The 24,757-nt window shown below is 39.2% G+C and overlaps 2 protein-coding genes across 3 annotated transcripts in view; both read left to right on the top strand.

Moving 5' to 3' along the window:
• LZIC (leucine zipper and CTNNBIP1 domain containing) overlaps positions 1–4,650 on the top strand; it is a 34,731-nt gene extending 30,081 nt beyond the window's left edge. Inside the window, exons 8-9 of the transcript XR_012590129.1 lie at positions 1,654–1,743; positions 4,613–4,650. The gene's annotated coding sequence lies outside the window, so the exon portion shown is untranslated. The remainder of the gene's footprint in view (positions 1–1,653; positions 1,744–4,612) is intronic.
• The window catches only part of CTNNBIP1 (catenin beta interacting protein 1), a 32,988-nt gene extending 14,353 nt beyond the window's left edge, over positions 1–18,635 (top strand). For both annotated transcript variants that reach the window (XM_074609442.1, XM_074609443.1), the window contains exons 2-5: positions 1,654–1,743; positions 4,613–4,734; positions 5,231–5,321; positions 16,999–18,635. In XM_074609442.1, coding sequence (XP_074465543.1) covers positions 4,639–4,734; positions 5,231–5,321; positions 16,999–17,057 — 246 coding nt within the window. In that variant the 5' untranslated portion in view covers positions 1,654–1,743; positions 4,613–4,638 and the 3' untranslated portion in view covers positions 17,058–18,635. The remainder of the gene's footprint in view (positions 1–1,653; positions 1,744–4,612; positions 4,735–5,230; positions 5,322–16,998) is intronic.
• The last annotated feature ends 6,122 nt before the right edge of the window (positions 18,636–24,757 follow it).

Raw genomic sequence — 24,757 nt, 5'->3', positions numbered from 1 at the left:
TCTGTGGAGGCTCTTTCAGTTTTCAGCTGAATTCCTCCGAATTTACAGGATTAGGAAGACATTTGATCTTCCTGTTTTCATTTGCATTTGGTGTTAAATATAACAAATGTGTGGATTACTATTATTTGCAATTTGGGATGTGTGTGGGGAATTTTAATAGTCACTATGAATATACTGTTGCTGTCAGTAGGACAAAAGCGTGCCTCGGAAGCAGTTACTTCCCATGCTCTAACCTTTTTCTTTAGGAAGGAGTTCACACAGTTGCATGGTGAGTGTTTGTACAGTGGTGGTGGGGTGTCTTTGAAGTCCATAGAAATGAGAACAGCAATTAGTTACTGCAAATGGTCGTGTTGTCAGTGCTGTAGATAATCTTTCCTGGGACTGTATTGCATATTTAGAGGGCAGGAACAGTGGGAACTAATTAGTGAGGTAGGGCTTAAATAATTCTTTCAGAGCAGGCAATTTCTCTCCTCTGGAGAGGTGAAATGATTCTCTTAAGCCGTTGATAAAGCTCAGCTGCTTCCAACACTTGTTCGTAAGAGGCATTGTAGAGAACCTATGGGTGAAGGTAGCAGGTATTTTGGATTCAGCATTTCTCTGGTGAACCTGGTGTACAGAACAGTCGAGGCGCTCAAGCTACTCCTGTCTGGTTTCCCTGCTGGTAACGACATCTGCACACAGTGGTGAAAAGCCATGAAAGAAATTGTGTTAATCTAGATCTGCCATCACTTGTTGACTACAAAAAAAACCCCAAAGAGTATGTTTGGTAAATTACTTAAGCTGGACTTTATTAACAAATGGTGCAGGTATGCGTATCTTCTCTAATCAGAAACTCTTAATTAACTAACTACTGCAACTTATGCTATTAATTACATGATTCTAGCTGTGATGCTGTCCTGAGTAGCAGGCACTTGCTATTTCATTGCACATTAGAGGACTTGAACTGTCACTTTGTTTGTGAGATTGAGCTGCTTGTCTTAGAGGCTAATGTGATGGGTAGGAAGAGTTATAAATTCTTACCATGCCCTGATAACCTGCTGTCAGTTGTAAAGTATGTTCAGAAATCACAAGTCTTAAAAAAAAAAAATATATATATATTAAAAAAATCTGTAGCTGTTAGCTGACTGAACAGTGGGCAAAGGGTTTTCCAGCTGAGCTCTTAAGTGCTGGTTTTTGCAATTGCTATATTCAGATAACATATGCATGGTTGAAAACAATAATTTTGGTCAAAATCAGCATGCTTTACATTTCTTTCTAGTTTTCCTCAAACGTTTGGTAAGCTACGCCTATTTTTATTTGTTTTACTAGAAGAAATTACATGTCACAACATTTATTGGTTTTTTCAGGGAGTTGGGTTTTATGCTGAAAGCTTCTTTAAGAATGCAAAGCTTGAATGCATTCCATTCTCAAGTGATTGGGAATGGCATTGGTATGGTCAGGGTGTAAATCTTACAGATGAATGGTTTGACCTTTAAAAAACTTATTCTTTAAAAATAAAAAGGGTCCACAAACTCCAGATAAGCCTACACTTTTAGGAATTTTGGCTAGACCACGTTCTAAAGTGGACTGTGAGTCAAAGTACATTGAATGAAGGGCATTTTTGGTTTTCAGCTTCGTATATTACTGTAATGCTTTGCTCATTTGTTTTTACAGGACAGTTTCCTCGTACATTTTTTCCAGCTACTACCACTAATCGGGACTGAACACGTGGGTTATCTGATCTTCTGTGGTTTTTAGAAGCAGGTATGTTGTCAGGGAAATCTCTGGTTGTTTATTGGTGGGGACGGGGGGGACACGACTTCATCTACATGCCAGAAAGAATTATACAGTTAGGGAAATTCTGCTTAAGTAATGTTTCATTATGTATAGCATATTAATGTAGCTTTAACGAGAAAGCAAAGTTAACAAGTACTTTGGTAAGATTTTCATGATAAAGATGGATTCTGCTGTCTTCTGGGCATAGACCACCTTCGTAAGTGGTTTTGGAAACTTACTGATGTAATAATATATGCTGGGTAATATTGTCATCCTAATCTATGTTTTATAAAAGCTTCATGTAACAGTAACAGAGATATGTTAAAAGTTTTTCGTGCTGGAGTCTCAGGACTGTCTTAAGATTCTTGTCTTTCTACTTTGATGTCATCAAGCAGGAAAAGCTGTAGTGGCTGAGGCTATTGCCCAAAATAATTGTGCAGTGTATGAAAAGCAAAGTATTGTTGCTGTATCTTAGTTTAACCTTTCTACATAATATTTTGATAGCTTTTGAGCCATATTGAGTGCTTTTTCCCCTCGTGTTGCCTACTAACTTTGTGAAGCATTTGCTGAATGGGCAGGCTTTAGTATTTTTATCCTTCCTGTTAAATAATGCTCCATGGTAAATCCATCGTGCCTGAAGTTTACTTTAGAAGAACCAGATTTAGACAGGACTTTCCATCACCCCTTTTTAAAGTTTGAAAAATTAATAAATAACTGGAAGGCTGTTATAATGGAAAATGATGAGTAATGACATGTATAGACTGTAAATCTCTTGTCATATCTGATGTGTAGAGGAATGCTGAAATGTGGTCTCCCCAGCTGGCATGGGGGCTGCCGTGGCATTTTCTTGGTGCTTGTGTATGGTGCCACCTATTGATAAATATCCCATACAATTTGTTACATTTTTAAATAAGTGTGTTACCGCATTTGAGGTTTTTGCTGGTGTGCATTTTCTTTTCTAAATTGATTTCTTTGGCTACTAGTACAGCACCTTCGCTCTTCAAGTAACAATATTTTAAAAAAAAAAAAAAGGGGGGGGGAGTATGTATTAGTATAATATTAAGAACCAGTCACAACCTTTCAAACTTACTTGGTATCTTGATAAACGTTTATTGTTTTATTAGTCTCTGGGTCTGCATAACTTAATGTCTCTTGCTCACTGTCTTACTCAGTTCATTGCCTTACTGTTGACATCACTTGTTAGCGCTCAGTAAATTGCACTGTGGAGTATATGCTTAGTAACATGACCCAATCAACTTACTTGAGTTGACACTACACAAAAATACGGGATCACTTTGTTCCCCCTTCAGAAAGCAGTTTTCTGATTATAGACAAAAAATATGATCACCTTGTACACTTACAGGCTGCAGGTTTCCAAGCAGAACCATCTGTAGCAAATCAGCATAATGCAGATCTTCCCACTGGAAGATTAAGCCAGGAGGACTGGTGATGGAGCTTTCTCCACTTTCTACTCACTGTTATCTTTCTGCTAAGCAATGTGGGTGGTAAAGCCTATCCCAGCAGCTGTTCCTAAAGTTTGCATTACTTCTGACTCACTCAGGAGGGACTATGTGTAATTTTAAACTGTTTCCACACCCAGATTACTTTCCCTTAAAAGTAATAATGAAAATAGAGGGGAGAGGTTGGTAATGACTGCCGGAAATCATTACATGGAAAACAGTGTGTTTCAGCTGCTGTGGTACAGACTTTGCTAAGCATGACCTGTGTATAGTGCATTCCCTTAGTTACTAAGGTTCAGGAAAGCAGACTTATAGATTAGTATAGGACCAGACCCAATTCTGTGAATGAAAACTAATTGGAGAACTGTTCTGGAGCCACTTCTCTGAGCTGTGTGTGGTGGAAGAGTGGCTGATTTACACCTCCATCTGCAGATTCCTTAGTAGGGGTTATGTTTCTCCAATACACAGTACTTCTAAGAGGTTAGTGTAGTTTGTTACGCTGCTGTACTAGTGTGTTATTCAAAGAGTAGTTATTTTCTAAATTTGAAGTTAAGGCTTTTAATATTGTTTGCTTAATAAACATGCTCCAAGATAATTTTTAATAGCAGCTGAAGAGTATGCCTCAACTTTTATTTTTATCTTGGTAAACACCCTATTATGGAACTTAAATAATTACCAGATACTCGGACAACAAAGTATAATCATGCTCTGTGCTATAGAATTTAGATACCAGAGTCTGTTTATTCCGTAACATAATTATTTTTTATTAAAATAGAAAGACAAAACTTCAGCCTTTAAATGATACAAGAAAGGATGATAAACTCTACTCCTTCCTTGCTCCTCCTAACTCTTCTTTCTCTCCAAAACCGTTTTATAAATTGCATTAACTTTTACAAAAGTGCAGTGGCCTTTTTTACACAATACAAAAAGGAAAAAAGAGAGAGGAGAGAGACTTAAGAGTTGAGATTTCATCCAGCTTTTGTTTAGCCATTGCAGGCTTGATGGCTGCACGTTCTGCATCCTGTTTTTATACTGGTTGTGCTTATTTATGGGGAAAAAACCAAAACCATGGACTCTTCTGTCAGCGTGATTCTTTCATCTAGTTGTTAGAATTTTCTTTTTCTACTCATGCTGTAATGTAATGACAGATAATGAGCTAGTAGGGATGTGAACATCAACCGCTTTGAATGTTTGAGTTGCATATTTAAGGCCCAATTCAGCTGTTCGCGTTTTTAAGGATTTCTCTGATGAAACATCTGATTCCTTATTGTCCCAGGCTATTAAGTGGTCTGTCCACTGGTGAAAAATAGGTGGTCTGGAAATTAAACTTTTCCTATTATTCCAATTATACACGATTACTTATTTTAGTTTGTCTCTTTCTGATCATCTGCCTTCAGGAAATCCAGGAGCTGGCAGGAGGGGAATGAACCGTGAGGGTGTCCCCGGAAAGAGTCCGGAGGAGATGTATATTCAGCAGAAAGTGAGAGTCCTGCTCATGCTGAGGAAGATGGGATCAAATGTAAGATGCACTGTCATAACCCGTATTTTGTGGCTTTCCAGACAATTTTGTAGTAATTGGGATAGTGTTTGCTTACCAGATGGGCAGGTGATGGTCTGGTTTTATTGCTGAATTGTTTTAGCCATCATTGATTTAACCATTATCTGCTGTTAAACACAATAGATTTTTGCTTAAATATTATGAGGCTTGTGATGCCTGAAACTAAATCTGAGCATCTAATAATTTCTCTATATACAGTAAAGTTTTACTTTATTGGAAAACCATCAAAATAGAGCAGCTGTTTTAAGGCAACTTTGAATCTCTCTGTGAATGCATGATGCACCAGTTTGCTGGTGTGTCCTTGCTGATGGTATTGTTTGCGCAAATAACAGTTATATTAAACTGCTGAAGAGTAGGATAGAGGCAACTGTGATGTTTCTTACTGGGAAGTGGCAGATAATGTCTTCAGTCCTTCTTTATTTTCCTTTTTGCTGACTGACTCTGTGTATGTTTCCAGCTGACTGCTAGTGAAGAGGAGTTCTTGCGCACGTACGCAGGTGTAGTGAATAGCCAACTTAGCCAGCTTCCTCAACACTCAATTGATCAGGGTGAGTACTGGGTTTGTGAGCCTTCTGTTCATTTAATCTGTGAGAACGGTCTCAGAAAATACCACATGTAGGTTCCTGTGTTTCTGTAGTAATATGCTACTACTTAAACCCCTCCTCCGATCTGGGATATGCAAGTCATTGCCTGCTATAACCTTTAGGAGAGAACTAGAGTGTACTGTTCAACAGGTGCTTTTATTTTAACAGGTAAAGTCAGTCCTGGCTATCTAAGGTTTGTTAGGATGAAGAGCGTTGTTAAACATCTTATTCTCTCTGATTGAAGGCCTCCCTCGAAACGTTGAAGGCCAAAGTCCTTTGAATTAAATGCATGTATTCGGCTTCCTACTCTATATAATACATTAAATAGAAATACATTTTAACCTGATTGATTTTTTTGCTATAGGTGAAGTTAAATTCAGGTATGCATAGATTCCTCTAGTTCTGAGTGTGTCTTAGTGCATTCAGCGTGGATCCTCTGCATAAGACAAGTTTCATTTAAATTTTTATATTTATTCTTAAACTGGACATCTGTGCTTAAAAAGAAATGAGACTGGGGGTGGCAAGTACTTTCTTTGTATGCATCAAACTGCGAGGTTTGTAACAAAATGTAAAGTAAATACATATTTCTAAGATACAAAAGCAACTTGTTACGCATATGATGATTTAGTTATTATGACTCTTGTTGTTTGATAACACTTTTCTCACAAAATAAAATGGAATTCTCTAATAACATATTTTGTTTTTCACATTTCCATGAACGTGGAAGTGCAATGTTACTATTTCAGCAGAGGTAAGAGGGAAAGCTTAGCAACAGGAGGAATTGCGTTCCCCATTACATGTCTTTAATTTGCACAACAAAATTAATTCCCCAACAGGGCCAGTGGTCATAAAATAAGTTTACAAATTTGCTTTGGTTTGTTCAGATTCCCGTTAAGGGGATGAAGTACGTGCTGCTTTTGTGAATTCTTTGCAGAAGCCTTGGTGAACAATTGTGTGGCACTACTCCGAATCTACTAATCTCTTCTGAACCTGAATGTTTCTGAATTTTTGTTTCCTCCCCTTTGTAGGCCTCATGTCAGATCACATTCATACTGTAGGATTTGGTATTGAAGGAAAATTGTCAGACTTGTATGCCAGAAAGAACCGAGTTGAGCAGAAATTTAATATAGATCTAAGACGTTTAGAAAACCATTAGAAACACAGCCTGCACAAACTTGCTCGTCAGTTTTAAGCCTGTGTGTTCATTCCTCACATAGCTCGGGGACGGATGGAGATAAGTATATTTTGGCTCAGAATTCTTAAACTTTTCTGCCAGTCTAAAGTGAAAATTTGTTGGTTTCTCTTCAAAAATGCAGGTAGACATGTTCGGTTAAGAAAGACTGTCTTAGTTGCAGTTGGCATTTTTCAGTATTATCCCTAAAGTAGTTACATTTCTCATAATGAAAATATATGCTGAATTATCTGCGCTTTGGGAAAGAAGAGATAATAAAACCAGAAGTCCAGCCAGGGGACACAGATACTTTGTACGGCTGTGCTCCTATGCAGCATGATCTAACTTTCTTGTCTAAACTGTCTGGTTTTATTATCTGTACAATTATACTTTTCTCACTTTGCGGAGGGCTTTGGACATGCAAAAAATTGACTTTTGACATAACTTTTAAATGTAATCAAAAGAGAGACCAACAGTTTCTTAGTCTGCTTAGACTCACTAATCGTGCGATACAGGAAACATAAGGGCTTCATGCATTGTTCAAAAAGTTGTCTTTGTCCCATATTTGAACAGATGCTAACTGATTTTTTTTTTCTGTCATCATTTTCTTAAAGTCCTTGATGATTCTTAAAACTTTGACCACAGGGAAGTGAAGTCCTTCCTGTTGATGCTTGCATTATCTACTCAGACACTGCTGTCTTTCCTGGGAGATTTGACCCTACAATGTACTTTGATCCTCCCAAATTATAATTAATCCAGTGGTCTGACCATTAAGATTTTTCTTGGTGGGGGGAAAAAGGACAAAGAAAGAAAATTGTTCAATATTTAGAGAAATGGGAAAAGGATGTTCGTTCTTTTCGTATTCAGATATGCCACCTCTCCAAATTCTGTAGTGAATAGCATGAAGAACAGATGAAAATGAGGAAACCTAGCCAAATCCTTCTTCCTTTGGAGAAAGAAGAAGCTGCAGTGTGCTGTATAGGCAGAAGCAACTATAATTTATTCCTCGGGACTTTGGTTTCCTTAGAAATCTCTCCAGATAGAGCATACAAATTGCATGGGTGCCCAATTTACCATCTTAAGGGAGATTCCGTCTCCACTAGATGGCATTACCTTGCGCTGAAAAACCCCGTCCCAAGTCCACACACTGAGGTGCTTGAATGTTTTGTGTTCTTCAAGATTGCTTAAAGGAATTTTCTTCCCTAGTTTTCATTGAATCTCCGCTGGAGAACTTTTGTTTGCCTCTATGCAGCTTGCCTTACACAACAACTAAAACGTGTGTTATTTAAGGAGAAACTTACAAAGAGTTAGTGCATTTCACAATCTTTTCTTCCAATAGTAGGACAGATTGCACTCAGCCTGACGTCCCAAACCTATCTTTAGAGTCATTTTCCTCCACAGACACACAAAAGGCAGAATGCTGATATCATACCCCCATTTTGTTCCAAAAAAGGGAATGACATTCTTGGCCTTAGTGTGCTCTAAAAGCTTTGTTATAGACCTGCAAATTTTTGCATGTCACTTAAAAAATGATGTAGTCTGGCTCCAGAATTACAGGAAGGTTGTTTTCTTTTTTTTTTTTAAGGAGGGCATGGAGGATGGATGGTCTAGAATTTTGTAATTGTATCACAGCCTCTAGTACAATTTTTACGCTTTTCTTTGTTGTGCATCCATGAAATACTGTCTTAGAGCAGCTGGCTGATGGCCTGGTAGTAATTACCTGCGGTAGGACTGCTGGCAGCTTATCACTGCATGGTGCTCCCTGCTATGGTTTCTGATAAAGATCTGTCGAGTTCTTTGAGTCTATTTGTTTGACCACAGGGAGTCACTGCAACCCATGTGTCCAATATATATTTGCTGTAATGTGACAGTGCATTGAAGAAAGAGGTTTACGCTTGTCCCTGCTGAATTCAAGTGCTTGTGCCATAAACCTTCAGTGAGCCACTGTTAATAACAGTCTCTCTGACACTTAAAGTTCCTCCAAGATACTCTGCTTAGTGTCTTAGGGTTTAGCAATAGAAGTTAATTGCTAATTTTGATAATGAAGCATCTTAGAATACCTCTGTAATTTTTAAACAAGCCTGAAGTCTAAGACTTCCCTTTAGTATGTGCTTATTTTTATAGGAAGAGGAGAAATTAAACTCTCTATCTTTTTATTTCCCATCTTGCTTTCAGAAGGAATTTATCAGTTCAGACCTGTGAAATTGCTGTGGTTCAGGGTTGTTTACAGATCTCCATTTACATTTGAAATGTACATTTAGAACCCCTCACTCTTGAAGGCACCTACATTGTGTACTGGTGAAGCGATTCTTATTTTCTCAACAGGAAGCTCAAGGTTGTTCTGATTGCATTACTGAATATCTTTGTGTAAATCAGGCAATAACGACATATGTCCAGGGCTCTCTAATGTGCTGTAGCAGATACCAGATTGTGCAGACCTCTTTGAGCTCTTTACTTTCATAGCCATAACATAAATTAGAGCAACAGACCTGTGAAGGGATCCTGAATGATCAGAACATGGACTCCAGTCTTAAAATAGTCTGTTTGTATTATGCCTTTTAATTGCAGCTCTATTTGCCCTTTCTTTTCAGTGTATTCCAGAATCTCGGGAAGTGCTTGGTCCCGCAGTGTGTTGACTTTGCACTTACACTGTTTCATGAGCTACAGTCCACCAAGAGCGAGGAACATACAGGCAATGCAGATGCCTGGATTCTGTTCATAGCCTGATACTTTAGCTATTTTTAGTAAGACTTTGGCCTGTTCACCCATCCCGTTCTTCAGCTGATGCAACACTACTGTCTGGATCCATAACAGTTATGAGGCTTATCTGTATGTATTAAAAATATTTTATTATCTGTTGAAAGGTGAACTGCTAACAGAGGGGATGAGATCTCTGTAACCCAGGAAAGCCTTAACAGTTATAAAATTTTAGGCTGAAGTATTTGATACTTAAATTTAGTATTAGTTAGGAGATTAAACGTTAATGTCATGCCCACATTTTTTATAACCATTTTATTTTTGGATCATTGCTCTAATGTTGTTAACACCTATATGAAAGCACAAAATATAGGGCATTTTTCCTTACTCAAGGAGCTTTTTAGCTAATATCCGTGGGTTGGTTGTTGTTTTGTTTTTATGGCTCCAAGAATAACTGAGGAGCCCAAAGGCATCCCTGTTCAACCAGCGTCTATGCTAGAGAGTGGATGTAATCATGAGCTGTTTTGAGATATTAACATACTAGTTGTCTTCCCTGCATTGCAGCAAGAACTAACGCAGCTCAGACTCGTTAGGTTTCTTGAGCTTGAAATGATGAAATTTAGGCTTTCTCACATATTTTTAATACGTGCAAAATGCCTCTCATGAAGTTATATGCACAGAAGCATCCTCTGCACAAAAACCATGTTTCTGTTTGCCAGTTATTTACATTCCTAAACGGTAGGCTAGCGCCTGGCTGTCTTAAGTTGTTGCTCTGGCAGATCTGCAAATGGAAGCTGTGCAGCTCATAAGCGTGGTATATGAATTATACTAAGACCTTGGTGATTACAGATCTGTTGTTCCTATAGCAACAGGAGTGTCGTGATGGTTCTTGAGGAAAGCTGGTCCCTTGGGGAGGGCAGAGCTGAGATGCAGACGCGTGCCTCGGTGAGGTTGGATGCATTCTCTGGATGGCAAGGCATTAAAAAGGAATCTAGGCTGCTTGCGGAGTTAGGAGGGGGGACTGTGCTCATGAAATACCAGAGTGGTGGAGAAATGGAGATAGAGCTCTTCTCAGTGTAGTTTTATTTTTTTGAATGAAATGCTTGTTTCGGTGTGCTCCTCCTCTCAGTAGCGCATGTTGTATTTTTAGAATGCCAGACTTGGGTACTAATACTGGGAATTTCAGAGAAAAGTTAATGTTTAGAAGGTTGTTAGAATAGAATAGTTTGCTGGAGGGCAATTGAAGAAATGTGTATATACAAAGAACTTGAGGGGAAGTAAAGAATTTTTTTTTTTTTTTTAATTTGGCAGCATTCAAACATTCATAATAGGCTTAACCTGATCTCTAAAGTCTTTTTGGGTTTAATTAATTTTGGGGGTGACTACAAACAAATCATATGTATGTATTAATTCATCATTCAAAGAACCCTTGGAAGTAGCAGCCGTTAGACACTTCCTTTGTGTTAAGGCAGTGTGGTTTTAATCCAGCTTGTACCCTACTGCCCTGATGTCACTGCAGTTGAGTACTTGCTGTGGAAAGCATTAGCTTCGGTCATTTTGGTGAAATTTTTGGAGACTTAGGTGATGAGCAGTTGTACGTGCTGAGCTCAGTGGCTCTCTACAGTCTTTACCACTGTGCAGTAAAGTCATTTGTCCTTCAGATCATCTTGTCTTGCTAAGACTGAAGTCAAAGTGGTATAAAAGAACTACTACATCCAGCAATCCAGACAACTGCAATTAGAACATAATTGCAGCAGGATTTTTTGGAAAGTTAGCGGGGTAAGACTGTCACTATTGCTTTTTGAGATAGGGCATAGGCCTACCAGATAATTATTGTTAATTTCTAGGAAGGATGAGGGTGGGAAACTGTAAGGCAGAGAAGTGGGAGAAGTATTTGCGAGTCTGAAAGTTTGTGGCAATTAATGCTTTGCTCATGACAAAAGATGAAGAATATTTTGTTGGTTATATGTAAGCCTATTTCAGTGTAGAAATGTGTGCTCAGAAAAGGGAAGGCTGTGGAAAGAGAAGTTGTATGTATAGAATGTAAAGGTCAGATATAAGTGTGCCTTTTTCATTGTTCTATACATTAATTACTGGAAGTGCAGAGCTCATGGAAGGATGTGCTAAAAGTAAACATGGTTCACCGTCCTATTGTCTTAGTTGCAGGCTTTTGGCAATGTGCAGCTTAACTTTATAACCTGTGCTCTGCTCTTTAAATTTTTTTATACTTGATTAGAAAGAAAACATCCGTTGTGGGAGCCAAGTGGGACTGCAGCAGAAGCTCTATTCACTAGTACTTTAATGCCTGCTTTCCTTTCACCACATAGAAACCTCTGCTCTATTCTCTGGAAATGTTTGTATTTGTACAAGTGCCCAGGCGGCTGTAGAATTGCTTAATGAGCAGACTTGTTAGATTGGTTTCATTTAGCTCTGGATAGCTTGGGTTGTAGGACTGGACTTGAACAAAACCTGTTTTTGTGCTGAAAAATGTGGATGCAGATGACCTTTTTCTGGACGAATGTCACCCAGATTTTTTTGCTACATGATATCTTCAGAAATAATCAAACAAGTGGCTTCTGGAAGCACTGGTGAGAGTATCCCTGTCATTTGTGTACTGCACTTTTACCCTCACTCCAGTTCAGCAGAGAAGTTTTCCATTCTGTTTTCAGAGCATTGAAATGCTGAGCTAAAACCAAAAGGACTTAATGGCCCTTTCAGAGGTGGTGGCATCGTTATAGCACAACTAACTACTCAGCTTATGGACATGAAGATGTCTTCCCTTTTTGCAAGTCCCCTGAACAAACCGGTTCTGGAACTACGTGATCTTCAAGGTTCCTTCCAACTCTAACCATTCTTATGATCTGGAAAATACTGCTGCCTTTTATATCCCAGTCAAGAGTTGCAGTGCTCGTTGTGAGAAACAAGTTCCGGTCCGAATGAAATAGGCTCAGGCAGAATCCTCTGTGAAGAACATTTTTATTTACGTTCTTGCAAGAGCGGGTGACCTAGCAAGTAGGCACACTTCCAGTTCTTGAAACACACCTTTTTATTCCCTAATCCCGGCCGAATTTTTCCCTCCCCTGTCTCCCATTGGTTAGGTACTCCAGGGTTCACAGTCTGTCTGAGGCGCCTAAAATTCTTCCTGCATGTCCTGCCTCTGTTTACTTCTCTTTATGCTACACCTAAAGGGATTATCTGACTAGTTTATTTCTTTCCTTTTTGGTAAAAGATTGCTCAATGTCATTAGCCCTGGTTAAACGTTTGACTACCCTTCTAGACACTAATCCAGTAGGAATCAGTTTGTCCTTTTGTCTGTGTGATAAGAGATGTTCTACAAGCCTTTGCTGGAGCCTCTTTGTCTTAGTCATTCCTTTATCATGCCACCTCTGATGGAAACGGCTTTTCTCCTCTGCAAAAGCAATACCTGCCTTTCTTACATCGTGAAGAATGGAGAAGTGCTGAATAACTGAACTCCCTCTTTTGTTAGTGAATATAAAATAAGGCCCTGAGGTGCAATACCCAGAGGGCAGCGATACTTGTGTTGAAAGTGACTGGGCTGGCAGTGTGTGGGAACCATCGGATTTGGCGTGAAGTGGATGGTCCTGTACTCATAACTTCATGCTAGCATCAGGTTTCAGAGCCTGCAAGAACTTTCTGTGTGGCTGCTGCTGTTTGGAGAAAGGATGCCTTCCTCTCTCTAATAATGCATCACCTCACTAAGGATAAAATTGTGTCTTTAATGTGGGAATAAAAGAAATCAGTATAGGCTTGAGTCTTTACTGCAAGATGTTGTTCTGTTGGGTGTTGTGCCCGTGGGGTAGCCACCCACTTACTTGTCTACCTTGAAGGTATTATTATCTTTTATTTGATAGACAGCATTTTCTTTTTAAAGGCAATTGCCTGGGGCTCTTGCAAATGCTGGCTTGTGTGTAATTCCTGCAAATGAAAACATTGATACCAAATAGGAACTGGGGAGGGGAGCAGGAAATAAGACTGTTAAGAACTGTGCATAAAATCCATTCTTTACTAACCTTGTTTAAAACTACCATGGGACATAAAAATATATCGCTTCTAATCTTGATCTTTATTTTTTCTTCCTTTCTGAAATGAATACCTAAACCCTTTTAGCCACCTCTGGGCTTCTCTGCCATCTTGTTTGTTCCTGTATATTGTTCTGCTGCTCCCTGGTGTTTTGGCTGAACTGTCTAACTGTGTATTGCCATCAGGTTTCATTAATATATGACTGGTTTTCTGTTCCAGCATCATTTATGAAAGTATTAAGTAAAATTGGTGCAAAGGCCAATCGTTGAGGAAGTGCAGTCATAGTCTCCCTTTCAGCCCAATGATTACCCTTTCAAACAGAACTCATTATCTTTCCTTAACAAATTGTTTAGCCACCTTGGTTCTTGTACAGATTGCCCATCTTAATTTAAAAACTACCGTATGGGAAACTATGTATTATAAAGTGCTAAAGAACGTCAGAGAGGCAGCATGCTTGTTGATGCTGTAATAATAATAAAAAAAGGCATATACTTTTTGTTCACAAATTCAGGTAACTTTAAAACTGTAGTTATAGTATTTACATTCGCGGTAAAACAAGGGTACTGCACGCTGACTGATAGCTTTGGCTGTGAAAGACCAAAACCTTGAATTCTACACCCATTCTCCATCCACCGTTCTACTTCTTCCTTTAGGATACACATAATAATAATTCAGTAATATGTAGGTAGTCAAGTGCTTTCCATATTTTTACACTGTATTCTTTGTTGTACTCTTGCTTTTTCCTCCAAATAGAACACTGTTTTAAAATTTGGCTTTCTTTGTTTTCCTGTTTTATTGACAAGCTGTTCAAAGGGATAGGAAATTCTCCCTTCTCTTTTACTATTCAAAGGAACTGGAAATTCTCCCTTCTCTTTTCCTACTCAAAAGTCCAGGCAAATGGCAAGTTATCAGAAGACCATATCGACAGTGACACTGGTATAGAAGCTGTTCCAGGCAGGCCTAGAAAATGAGAAGAGGATCTAGCTGAGGGTGAACCTGCTCTTCAGCAATAGCTTTTTGGATTGTGAAAACCAAAAACTGAACTGCAGAATTCCCAGCATCCTTTGTGCGGAAAGCTATTTCTGCTTGTCATGTGTTTTCAAGGGCCATGCAGAGGAACGGTGCCCAGAGCTGGAATTGTTCGGGACAGGCATAAATATTGACCTGTGTGTTTGTAGGATTGCCTGACTGTCTGGAATGAAATTTCTTTTTTCTGCGTAAGGATGCTTGTAAGAATTAAATTTTTATTTTTTTTTTTGTATTTAGACTATGGAAAGGGGAGACCCCAGGAAAACAATCAACATCTGTTAAGTAATCCAGCTCATCTCTTGTGCTGGTGTGTCGTCAGCTGTGATTTCCCGGTTGCTAGGCTACTCCAGCTGCTCTGGGCTCACAGCGAAGCCTCCGCTGCTTTAAAGGGATGCATGGAAAACACAGCGGCATAGGTTGTGTTTTATGTGCGTCCGTACTCCCTCCTCTTTTTAGCATAGACCTGTTTTTCACAGTCCTTACAAATAAAATCCTTCTTTTTGTAGTGGCTAGTAGCTCTTATGCATTTTATTTAAAAAAAAAAAAAAAAAAATTCAACTTGTTAATTCAGAGCTGGATCCTAGTGCTACATATCATTTATGTTTTGATCAAGGAAAAAAAAAACAGTTTGTGGAGGAGATGAAAAGGGAGATGACTGCAGGGCTTCTGAGCGTTGGCAAGAGGGAGCATCAGAGTAGTTTTTGATGTAGTTCTGTAAGATATGGGTCCTACATATGAAAAACAAACTACTGCTTGGTCCTCAATATTTCCTCCTTTGAGTAGGTATAACAAATAAATTGTGAAGTGTATAAAAATAAATGTAGTTGCATTTCATAAGCAATGATTTATTTTTAAAGGATATCAGCAAGGGGAATTCACAGCCTTCTCCCTGGTTTTTTGGCCACTTTTCCCTCTGTATTTCAACTAAAGAGCAAATTAGATAACTGAAAAATGGAATTCATATAACTATAACAGATGAGGAATTTTTATTAGTTCTCTTTCTTTTACCTTGTATGCAGGTGTATAGGCAGAAGTTGCTTGGGGCACAAAGCTGAAGTCTGCTTCTTGATATACTCTGAGTAAAAGACTGGAGGATTTTTACATGCTGATGCTACATCCAAGCCTGTAGAGATGATCAGTTAGCTGAGTGGGACAGGCAGGCGGCGTTGCTCTTGGCGTTCCCTGCGTTGTTGTCTAATCCTTTAATAGAAGCTTTGAAGAAAAACTTATTGAGCAAATTTATCCCAAGCAGACTGAATTAATTAATGAAGGCCAAAATGGTCATCGTTAGTCACCTCTTGCACTTAAACACTGAGGATCGTTTGAATGGAGGAAATAATTTTTATAAATTATATAGACAGTGACTGGAGGATTCATCTTAGTTTCTAATCAGTTGGATAAATGCTGTTAGAGCATCTACGGATGAAAGAAGCATTTACTTTTATCTGACTTTCTCAGGGATCAAATTTTTTGCAGAAATTAAAAATATTGCACTCAGCCCTTTAGGGTTGTTTTCCAGTTCTTGTCTAGACTAGAATTATTGATTTAAACCACTGCTTTGACACTACTGTGTGATGTATTTTTATTTCTGTATTGTCCTGAAGACATTATTCTTTAAGTGCCTGTTGGGCGATGCTCTATAGCTAGGAAGTCCAGAGAGCTGATTTTTTTTTTTCTGAAGATCTCAAGGTATCTTTTTGAAGAATGAGCTTAGCATGGAATGTTCTTGACAAGCCTTTATCAGACATGATTCTAAAGCCATTCAGGCTTTTCTACTATAAACGTCCATTTGAAAGACCACAGAAGTTTCTAAAGACTGGGAGATGGTTATGGGAAGGTAATAACATCTTTTTGTGCTTAGGGGACATGGGTTTTGACGGTAATTATGCACAGTTGATAGCCTCAGTTGAAGGAAAAAATCTAATAACTGAGAAAGTCCCCACACTGAATTCTTCTGGAAAATATTTCTTCAGGCTAGGGATAAAAGCATTACGTAGCAAAGCTGTATCTGTTCCCTGGGCAAATGGCAGCCTTCAGTTTGAAAGAAAATACTGCACTTCCATTAGAGAATGGAACATTTTCAAGACATGTTAGTTTATAAAGGGTGTTTAAGTGATTTTCAGTGGGGGGGGTGGGAGGGGGAGCAAAAACCTTCTTAAGAAGGTTATTATTAAAAGGTTATTCTTAAAAGCAAAGGGTAATGAATATATAGATGTAAAGATAAAGTAAAAAACATTTAAATGTCACTTTAAAAGGACAGTGTGATGCATAGAGTAATACAAACTTTATTCAACAGTTGAGTTCCTTGTACTTCAGAAAAGCTCAGTAAGTCTCTTATGCAGTGCCAGAGTTTACAGGGCAATGAAACCAGAAAAAAAAAATTATCTCTACATGCCTGTGGTGACAATCCTATGAATTTAATTGTTTTTAAGTCTTGTTTCTTAGAAATATGTGAAAGCAGGGAATTCTTGGCTTTCTTTAAAAACAGATTTCCTTAGACTTGCAAAGGAACATTTTAAGTCTACTGTTTAGACTACTTCAGGTTCCAGTCCCAGAAAAATGAGAAAACACAGGACGCTGTTGTTTCTGTCCTCTTTTTCCTTTCCCATCGATTTCATGGACATGTAGAATGACAGTTTGGGTAGTGCATCTACCCACTGTTCTTTAAAGGAAGTAATTTTCCTGTATCCGTTGTTACTACAGGTGCTGAGGATGTTGTCATGGCGTTTTCCAGATCAGAGACAGAAGACAGAAGACAGTAACTATGGGATACCTGAACAGCACAGCACTGGAGAGGACAGTGGGATTTCTGAAGATAGAGGAAGATGGCTGAGCATTAATAAGTTCCTTTGCCCACCCTAATTGTTCCTTGGTATCCCTTCTCCTTTGTAATTTTGTTTCCCTGTGTCCCACCCTCAGAATGCATCTCACAGCCACCTATTCCTATAAGTTTTTGCTACTCAGCCGGGCTGTGTTAATTAAGGACAAGCCTAAAGGTATATTTTTGATTGGCTCAAAGGGACAGACTGTGATTGGCTAAAGGAAGACAATTTTTCAAACTTGACCAATGAAAACCTTTTATCTCGCATTTTATTTTATATTTTAAAGAAAGTCTTTTGACGTCCTACTTCTAAAGAAGCTTTTCATGCTGTGGTGCTTATTTAGGTCAAACTTGTGAATTTGAAGAGGGTTTGATTTGGCTGCGTAGAACTGGAAGCAACTTGTGATTGGTTGACAATGCAAATGCTTTCTCTTCAGTTGGCTTGCAGATATTTTGCTGACTTTGACGTTTTCATTGCAGAAAGCTGATGTTTTTGGTGCATTGGTTATTTCTTTATACTTACTGACTTGGGGGGAAAGACAAATGTGCTTTGCAATATTTATTACATCTACACACATATAAATGCTTGCTTTTTTGGGTTGGTTTTGTTTTTCTGATTGGCTTTGAAATCATGTTTTTGATTTCCTGTTGGCTGCAGTGTTTCTGATGCAATCAGTTTTTCCATCCTCATCTGCTCTGTGGCCTCAGGCTCCTTTGGGAGCATGTGTCGAAAGCGTATTTAGTTCAATAAATCTACCTGTTTAAGCTGGAACATGGAGATCGCCAGCCGTTCGTGCTGCCGTGTGGGCTCTACCGTGAACTCCAGGTAGACGTGGCTGTTCAGGTGGCTTCTCTCTTTGCTTCTGACAGAGGAGCTGTAGATATTTTGCAGAAATTGCAAGAACGAGATCTATGGCTGTGACATGAATTTGCCAAATTCGTATAGAGAATATGTGAACTTGTTTAAAATACTACGTATAGTTCCACTTTAACCCTTTAATTGCTGCACAAGACTAGCTCTCACATAATGAAAAATTAATGATCGTTAACATAAATCCAACTTGCACTGGGCTTTAATAAACTTAAGTTTCTAGTCACTTGAAAAACTGCATGTGGTTTGGCTCCTTGCAACCGTTTGGTGATATGGACATTATCTGGATCCTAATATAATGGCATTTTCTTGAGGCACTGTTCCGAGAGGCAGTAGTGCTGGGTTAAGCTGCTCGGTAGTGAGTGTACAGGTGACACTCTCGGGTTTACTCTGTTAGTAGTTGCAGGGCCTTAAAACACACACACACACACACACACACATTTACAAACTGAAAAACCTGCAGTGAAATTCCCGAAGTGCACTGCCTGTTCAGGAATCTGCACATAAAATTTCTAGTACTGCTGCCTAAAGCCTAGCACTTCATTTTCTCTCATATGTGCAGGTTGTTTTTACAATACTTCTAGGTTTTCCTGTGGGTTGCACTGACTTTATGATGTTTCAAAATCTATTAAAGCAGAACTCCATTCACCTGTTCCCGGTTCCTTTTGTATGGTTGTTAATTAATTGAAGTAACAATTCCAGAATCTGACTGTGACAATGTGTCCATTTTCATAGCAAGAAATTATGATGACAGGATGCTGTTATGGTGTAAAAATGGGGAAGAAGCTTGAGAGAAACCATGGAACGTACGCAAAAGGAAGAACGGACTTCTGAGCACAAGGAGGGAAGTTACCTTGAGCAAATAAATACTGTGTAATGAGAACAACTGTACATCTATTTGTGAAAAAGATCTTTTTGATTCAGTTGCAGCTTTGTCAAGTTCAGTGTGAAAGTAAATGTTTTACCCCTGTTTGTTGGGGATTGATAAGAAATTTATTAAAATAAACCAGGAATAAGCCCCAAAATTGTTTAAATTTTGACCTGGTTGCCTAAGAGGCACTTTAATGTTAACTTTGGTGCAAAGGGGGGGCAGCCCTTAAAGGGTTAATTTAAGGTGATATGTGTGTTTCTGGCTGCTGGCTGGGAATGAAGGGGCTGGGTTGTGGTGGCCTGTCCTTGTCAAGCTAACATGCATCCTCCATGTGTACCTATGGCATTTCTGAGCTGTTAAATCTTTTCAAGGAGAAAAGTGAAGTGTTTATGTGGTTTAATCTTTTCACTAAAAATGTAACTGTTGGGGGGAGGGAAAATACAGTTTTTTAATAGCTACTCTTGTTTCTTATTGATTTATTATATTGTTAAACCGCCAAATGGAAAATACTTGCCTCACCTTTGTGGAAGACTTCCAGGTAGACCCCAAACTCGGAGTCTTGAGTAATATGTTGAGAAGGATATATTGAGAAATGGCAATGTGTTGTATAACAACATGATTTGGGATTCAGAGACTGGAGGAGATGGAGTCTCTTGAGAATATTTGTGCTTGCTTTGTTACGGGTCCGCTCCCCTCCTCCCCACTGGTCATTTCTTAACTTTAAAACAGGGCTAGAAGATTTATAATAAAGAATTTGTATATAAATGAGGGAGAAAGTAGTGGACAAAGAGGGCTTTCCAATATTCCCCTTGAACTATATTTCTAAGTATTTATCTTCTTGCTTTGAAAACTAAATCCCTATTACTGCTGTGGAGCCTGGATTAGTAGGGAGGTAGAGAAACATGCACAGAGTACATCCGCATGGTTGACATGTTTATTGTACATGCACATTTCTCTAGCTTTACCTTTGTGCTTTTGGCTCTTCAAGCAAACTATTACTGATTAAAAATAAGAAATCTAATGTTTTAGAGGTCAAAGGTGGGTATGGATGTAAACTGAAATACATTTGTAAATAGAAAAGGCTGTGTAGACAAAACTACCAGCCAAATAGTGTTTAAGGCATTAAGTAAGGGAACATAAAAGCTCTAGAGTCATCTTCCAAAAAAGCACACATCCTTTTGGTGGTCTTTTTGGGAGATGTGTTCCTTTAGATATTCGCAATGTGCTCTTGTACTTCTCTTACCAAGCTTATCATCTGCCTCTCCCAATATGCTGTGTTTTCCAGAGCTTAAAGAAAAGATTTAGAGCTGAATCTCATACTCCTCTCATCTCTCTCCAGATGGGTAGCAATTGCTGTAATTGTCGGTAGGTCATTGTGTCTGTGAGCATTGCCCCTTGTAAATGAAAATGAGATTCCACCATTCACATAGGCCTTTAGATTGATTCTCCCAGGTCCTAAAATAAAGCCTGGAGTAACGGAACATGTGATCTGATGGGACAGCAACACTTTGGAAGGAGCTATTGCCCGGAAGAGGCCGTACCGCTAATAAATAAAATAAGCTCTTCGGATTTCTTGCTCCTTTTCCTATCTAAGGTAAGTGGTTACTATAAGTTGTTTCCTTCGCTTGGCTGTTCAGTGGCCTGTGTGAAAGTGTCTAATGCTTTACCATTAAATCTGTTTCAGTTTCATAAGGTCTACATTTCTAATTCACCATCAGCCTAAATAGTTCTGGTGAGGGCTAAAGATTAAGCGGCCCATGAAATTCAAAGACCCCGGTCACCTATCGAAGAGATCATCCTAAATAAGACTTGAGGGTCATATGTGGGATAAATTTCTGTAGCTATTGAGAATCTGTTACAAGAATGGAACCATGACATGTCTAAAGTTATCAGTGTTTTATAATGCAAGAGGAAAAAATAATAAAGACCAGAAGCTGAAGGCTTTGAAACAAATATATATGAAAGACATACTGAGTGCCAGGGCACTGAGGGGAATGTATGAATTACTTTAAGATTAGTGCTTCAGTTTTCTTTTTGGTCTCTTGCTTCCTAAAGGACTGTGTGGCAGAGCTGACAGCAAACGAGGCTGCGGGGTGTTGGAGCCAGCAGAAACCAACAGTGCAGTATGAACAGTTTCTGGAGGTTTAAGAAATCTTCAGTTGTATTCAGTCTCTACAAAAGAAAGAGTCCTTAGTGAGTAAGCGTCTCTTCCTCACTGTTACTCATCAGTAACGAAGTGTTCCAAAGATTAGTTGTTAATAAAGAGCTTTTAAGAAGCTTTGTTAAAATTGCAGAATAGTTGTTTTAGGTGCAAGAGGAACAGGAGCACTAAAGTGTTGCACAGTTGCTGCCTTGGTGGGGTATTTGTTGAATGCAGTTGATATTTAAATTGACTGCAATGTGGTGTACATCTACCCTCAGCATCAGCCTGTTCAACACTCGAATAAAATTGGACCTGTGTGTTACCCAGGCCTGCAGTCAGTCTGTGGTGTATGCAAGGCAAATCCTCCCCTGTTCACAACATCAACAGGAAATGTTTTTTTTTTTAATTTCTTTTAGGTTAAATGTTTTTACTTATTTAACTTCTGCTGCAGACTAGTGTAAAGGATTCTGTCAGGCCTGGATGAATTATTTCAACAAACTTAGGCAATAGGAATGGCCTTGCACAAAACTAGCTTTTAAAGGTGTTAAAATGTGTCAGGTTTTGGTAATCATGAGCCAGGCATAGTGCTGATGGGACATACTTTTTTCCTGCAGCCTCTGGTGGAGCATGATCAGTTTGCTGTAGTGCTCACATCCTGCAGATTTTGTATCCTGTAGATCCTGTGACTTCTTCAGAGCGGCAGTAAATAGGTCACTGGATTGCTGTGGCTCTTCAGATCTGCCAGAGACTTGCTGGGTGTAAATACAGCAAGTCTCTACAGAGACTTTGCACTACAGTTTCCATTAAACCTCTTCTTGTTACTGATGATTTTCACAGTTGTACGCATAGAAAAGTGGTATATACAGGGAGCAGCATTGTTGTTAGTTACCCGGATAAGAGAGGAGCTTGAATCTGTTCCCTGTCTGACTGTATTAGTTTCCCATACAAAGACAGAAAAGAAATCACCTACTATCTTCTGAGCCCTGCTTTCGTTTTCTTTGCAGCTGATTTGCCGTAAGCAGAATTCCTGCAGTATGTTATAAACAACCTGGCTAGTTTCCTTTGTAGCCTCAAGCAGTTCAATTTTGGGGATTGTTTATTTTGGAAAAGAGAAAAAATTTTTTTTGAAGCTTTATAACCTGGCCTGCTTACAAGCTGCCTCATGTATCAGCATGAAATACTTACATGCACAGAGCTTTTTGCTGTCTTGACATTTTCCAGGTTAACTCTCCTTGCTACTAAATGCTAATCTGTGACCAGAGGCCTGTGAAACTCATAAAATAAACTTGCAGCCTTTGTTTAACAATTACAGTACTAACTCCCAACCCAGGTGTGCACTGATACATCTATACTTTTTTTTAGTTTTTTCACTTCAAGCAATTATTGCTGCCCTGTTCTGATGCAGTTCCAAAGCCAGCAGTCCCTACAGGCTCAGAAGATGATCCTGCCTGTACGCTTGGTGGGGGCAGCTGGAGACACTCAGTTCATAGCCAGCAGGCTCTCCCCATGTGTTGTGTGTGTCATTGCTACACAGCATCTGAGCTCTTTGCACACCCCCAGAGAAAAAGGCCCTTTACCCAGTCTGTGAGTAACACAGGTGGTTAATAACTAATACTTCATGTTAACCTGTTACTTTAAGTTGGTTGAGCTGAATCCTAAGGTTACATCTGCGTTCTGAGTTGAGACTCTTACAATATTAGGGACCCACGTAGCTAGATTTATGTTTGAATATGTATTTAATAATGTTCTTGGCTTGACTGTTAGGGTCTTAGGCCCAAGCGAAGAGTTAATTCCCTATCTTTTACTTGCAATGCACACCACTTTTCTATAGCTAATTTCAAATTTTGGAAGGCACAAATCAAGTTATTCAAGCATGAAGAGTTTGGTGTTTACACTGTAGTCCCCATGCCACATAAAACTCCCATCTTGCAGTGAGGTGAAAGTAATTTTACTACTCTTCTTAGCTAAAGCCTATGGCCGTAACTCAGTACTCTCCTGATGCTTGCAATATTCCAACCGATGTAAGAAACAAGGATGATTATTCTGAAAATATCTTTCCCCGAGTGAGGGGGATTTTGTGAAATGAGCATGGATAAGTATGGATCAAGGCTTGATGTAGAGATACACCAGAATAAGGATGTGGCTCCAAAACCTTGCTCTCTAGATGTTCTGCCTGTGGGGTTTTGTTTTAAGCTGCCACAAGAGCTCAGAAGTTGCTTTTGTTTCCTGCCCTTATTCTGTTCCTCCAGAGAAGCTAAATGCATTATGGTGGTCCCAGGCTGCAGAGCAACCTCTGACTGGAACTGAAATTGAGTTTAATGACAACTAGTTTGCAAACAAGAGCCCTGTGTTCAGCCTCGGCAGCAAGGGAGGATGTCCCTGGAAGCAGTCATTGTCTTTATAGCATAGGGTAAGACTATGATGGTCTCCCTGCTTTGTCACTGATGGTTTGGGCATTTGTTTTTGTTTTTTGTTTTTGTTTTTTTTTTTTAAGGGATGGAAAGTTTTCTGTGTTTTCAGAGGAAGGATGCTGCTTCAGAAGAGAGCAGCTTTGAGTGTTTGTTATTATACACATACATTCGTCCCATGAAGCAGGGGAAGAAGCTTGTGTGGCTGCTAACTATGCACTGTAATCCATTTTCGGCTTTACTTGTGACCCCCTAATCAGGGTGCACAGTGTAAATTGCATTAAATGTGATTGGAATGGACAGTGGTAGCCAAGCATTTTCCTTCCGTCTTTTGTCATGTACCTCAAGTGCCTGCAGCAGATGGACGTTAAACTATGTGTCCCCTCATTGATCACTGCATGGATGCCTGAAGTCTGTGCTTGGTTGCAGCTGCGCATGGAGTTTTGTCCTGCAAGTAGAGCACTTCACAGCACAGCCTGTGCTCTATGTTTATGGTTTATTCTTTAATGCCTAGATTCTGCTAAATCTCTCGGGTGTGTGAGGAGGAAGATGGGGACAGGTCAGGAATGGATGAATTTCTATTGGTGGAAGTGTTAAGAGGAGGATTCTGCCTCACTGTTGTATTTTCGTAAGCTTCTTTGAGCCTGGAGAAAGATGGTAATTAAAGTGGACAGAATCTTAAGCTTTTGACTTGCCTCACCAGCAGCACCAGACTTCACAGTCTCCCTCTAAAAGGAGCTGTGCTGCGTGCTGGTTCTGTACCATGCTTAGCTGCTCCTACCATATGGGCGTACAGTACAGCCTTTTGTTTTAGTCTGGCTTCCACCTTGAGGTCACGGTCTTCTGAAACTAAATGGGACATTTGGGTTTATCCTAGGTACATGGTTGTTTGTACTTGCCTTTTTTTTTTTTCTCTCTTGCAGCAAAGTCTAGATGTCAGGGGGTTGGAGCGGTGCAGGGAGTTAAATCTTTTCACTTTCAGTGCCATTGTCAAGAGGAGGAGGCAATACCTAAATAACCAAGTTGTTCAGATTAACTACAAACAAGTAATAAACAGGAAAAGCTTTGCAAGAATTCTGCAAACACCAAAACCAGCAGAGCTCAGATATGTACCTGCTCTTGTAAATAGTAGACTAGCATGGTAACACTGCTGTGTATGCAAAGATTCACAGCTCGTATCCTTCTGTAGAGAACATCCTTTCCTCTGGCCTTAGAGGTTTAAATAGAGAATTTGTCAGAAAAAGCACTGTGGCTTAAGTACTGGTGAGATGGATCACAGATAATGAGGTGTTTGACTTAGTAAGATCCTAGACCTGGCAGTGCTCACAGCTTAAATTCAACACCTTGA

The sequence above is a fragment of the Larus michahellis genome, chromosome 16 (assembly GCF_964199755.1).
Source record: "Larus michahellis chromosome 16, bLarMic1.1, whole genome shotgun sequence".
NCBI classification, from domain to species: Eukaryota; Metazoa; Chordata; class Aves; order Charadriiformes; family Laridae; genus Larus; species Larus michahellis.
This window is presented reverse-complemented; position numbering and strand designations above follow the sequence as displayed.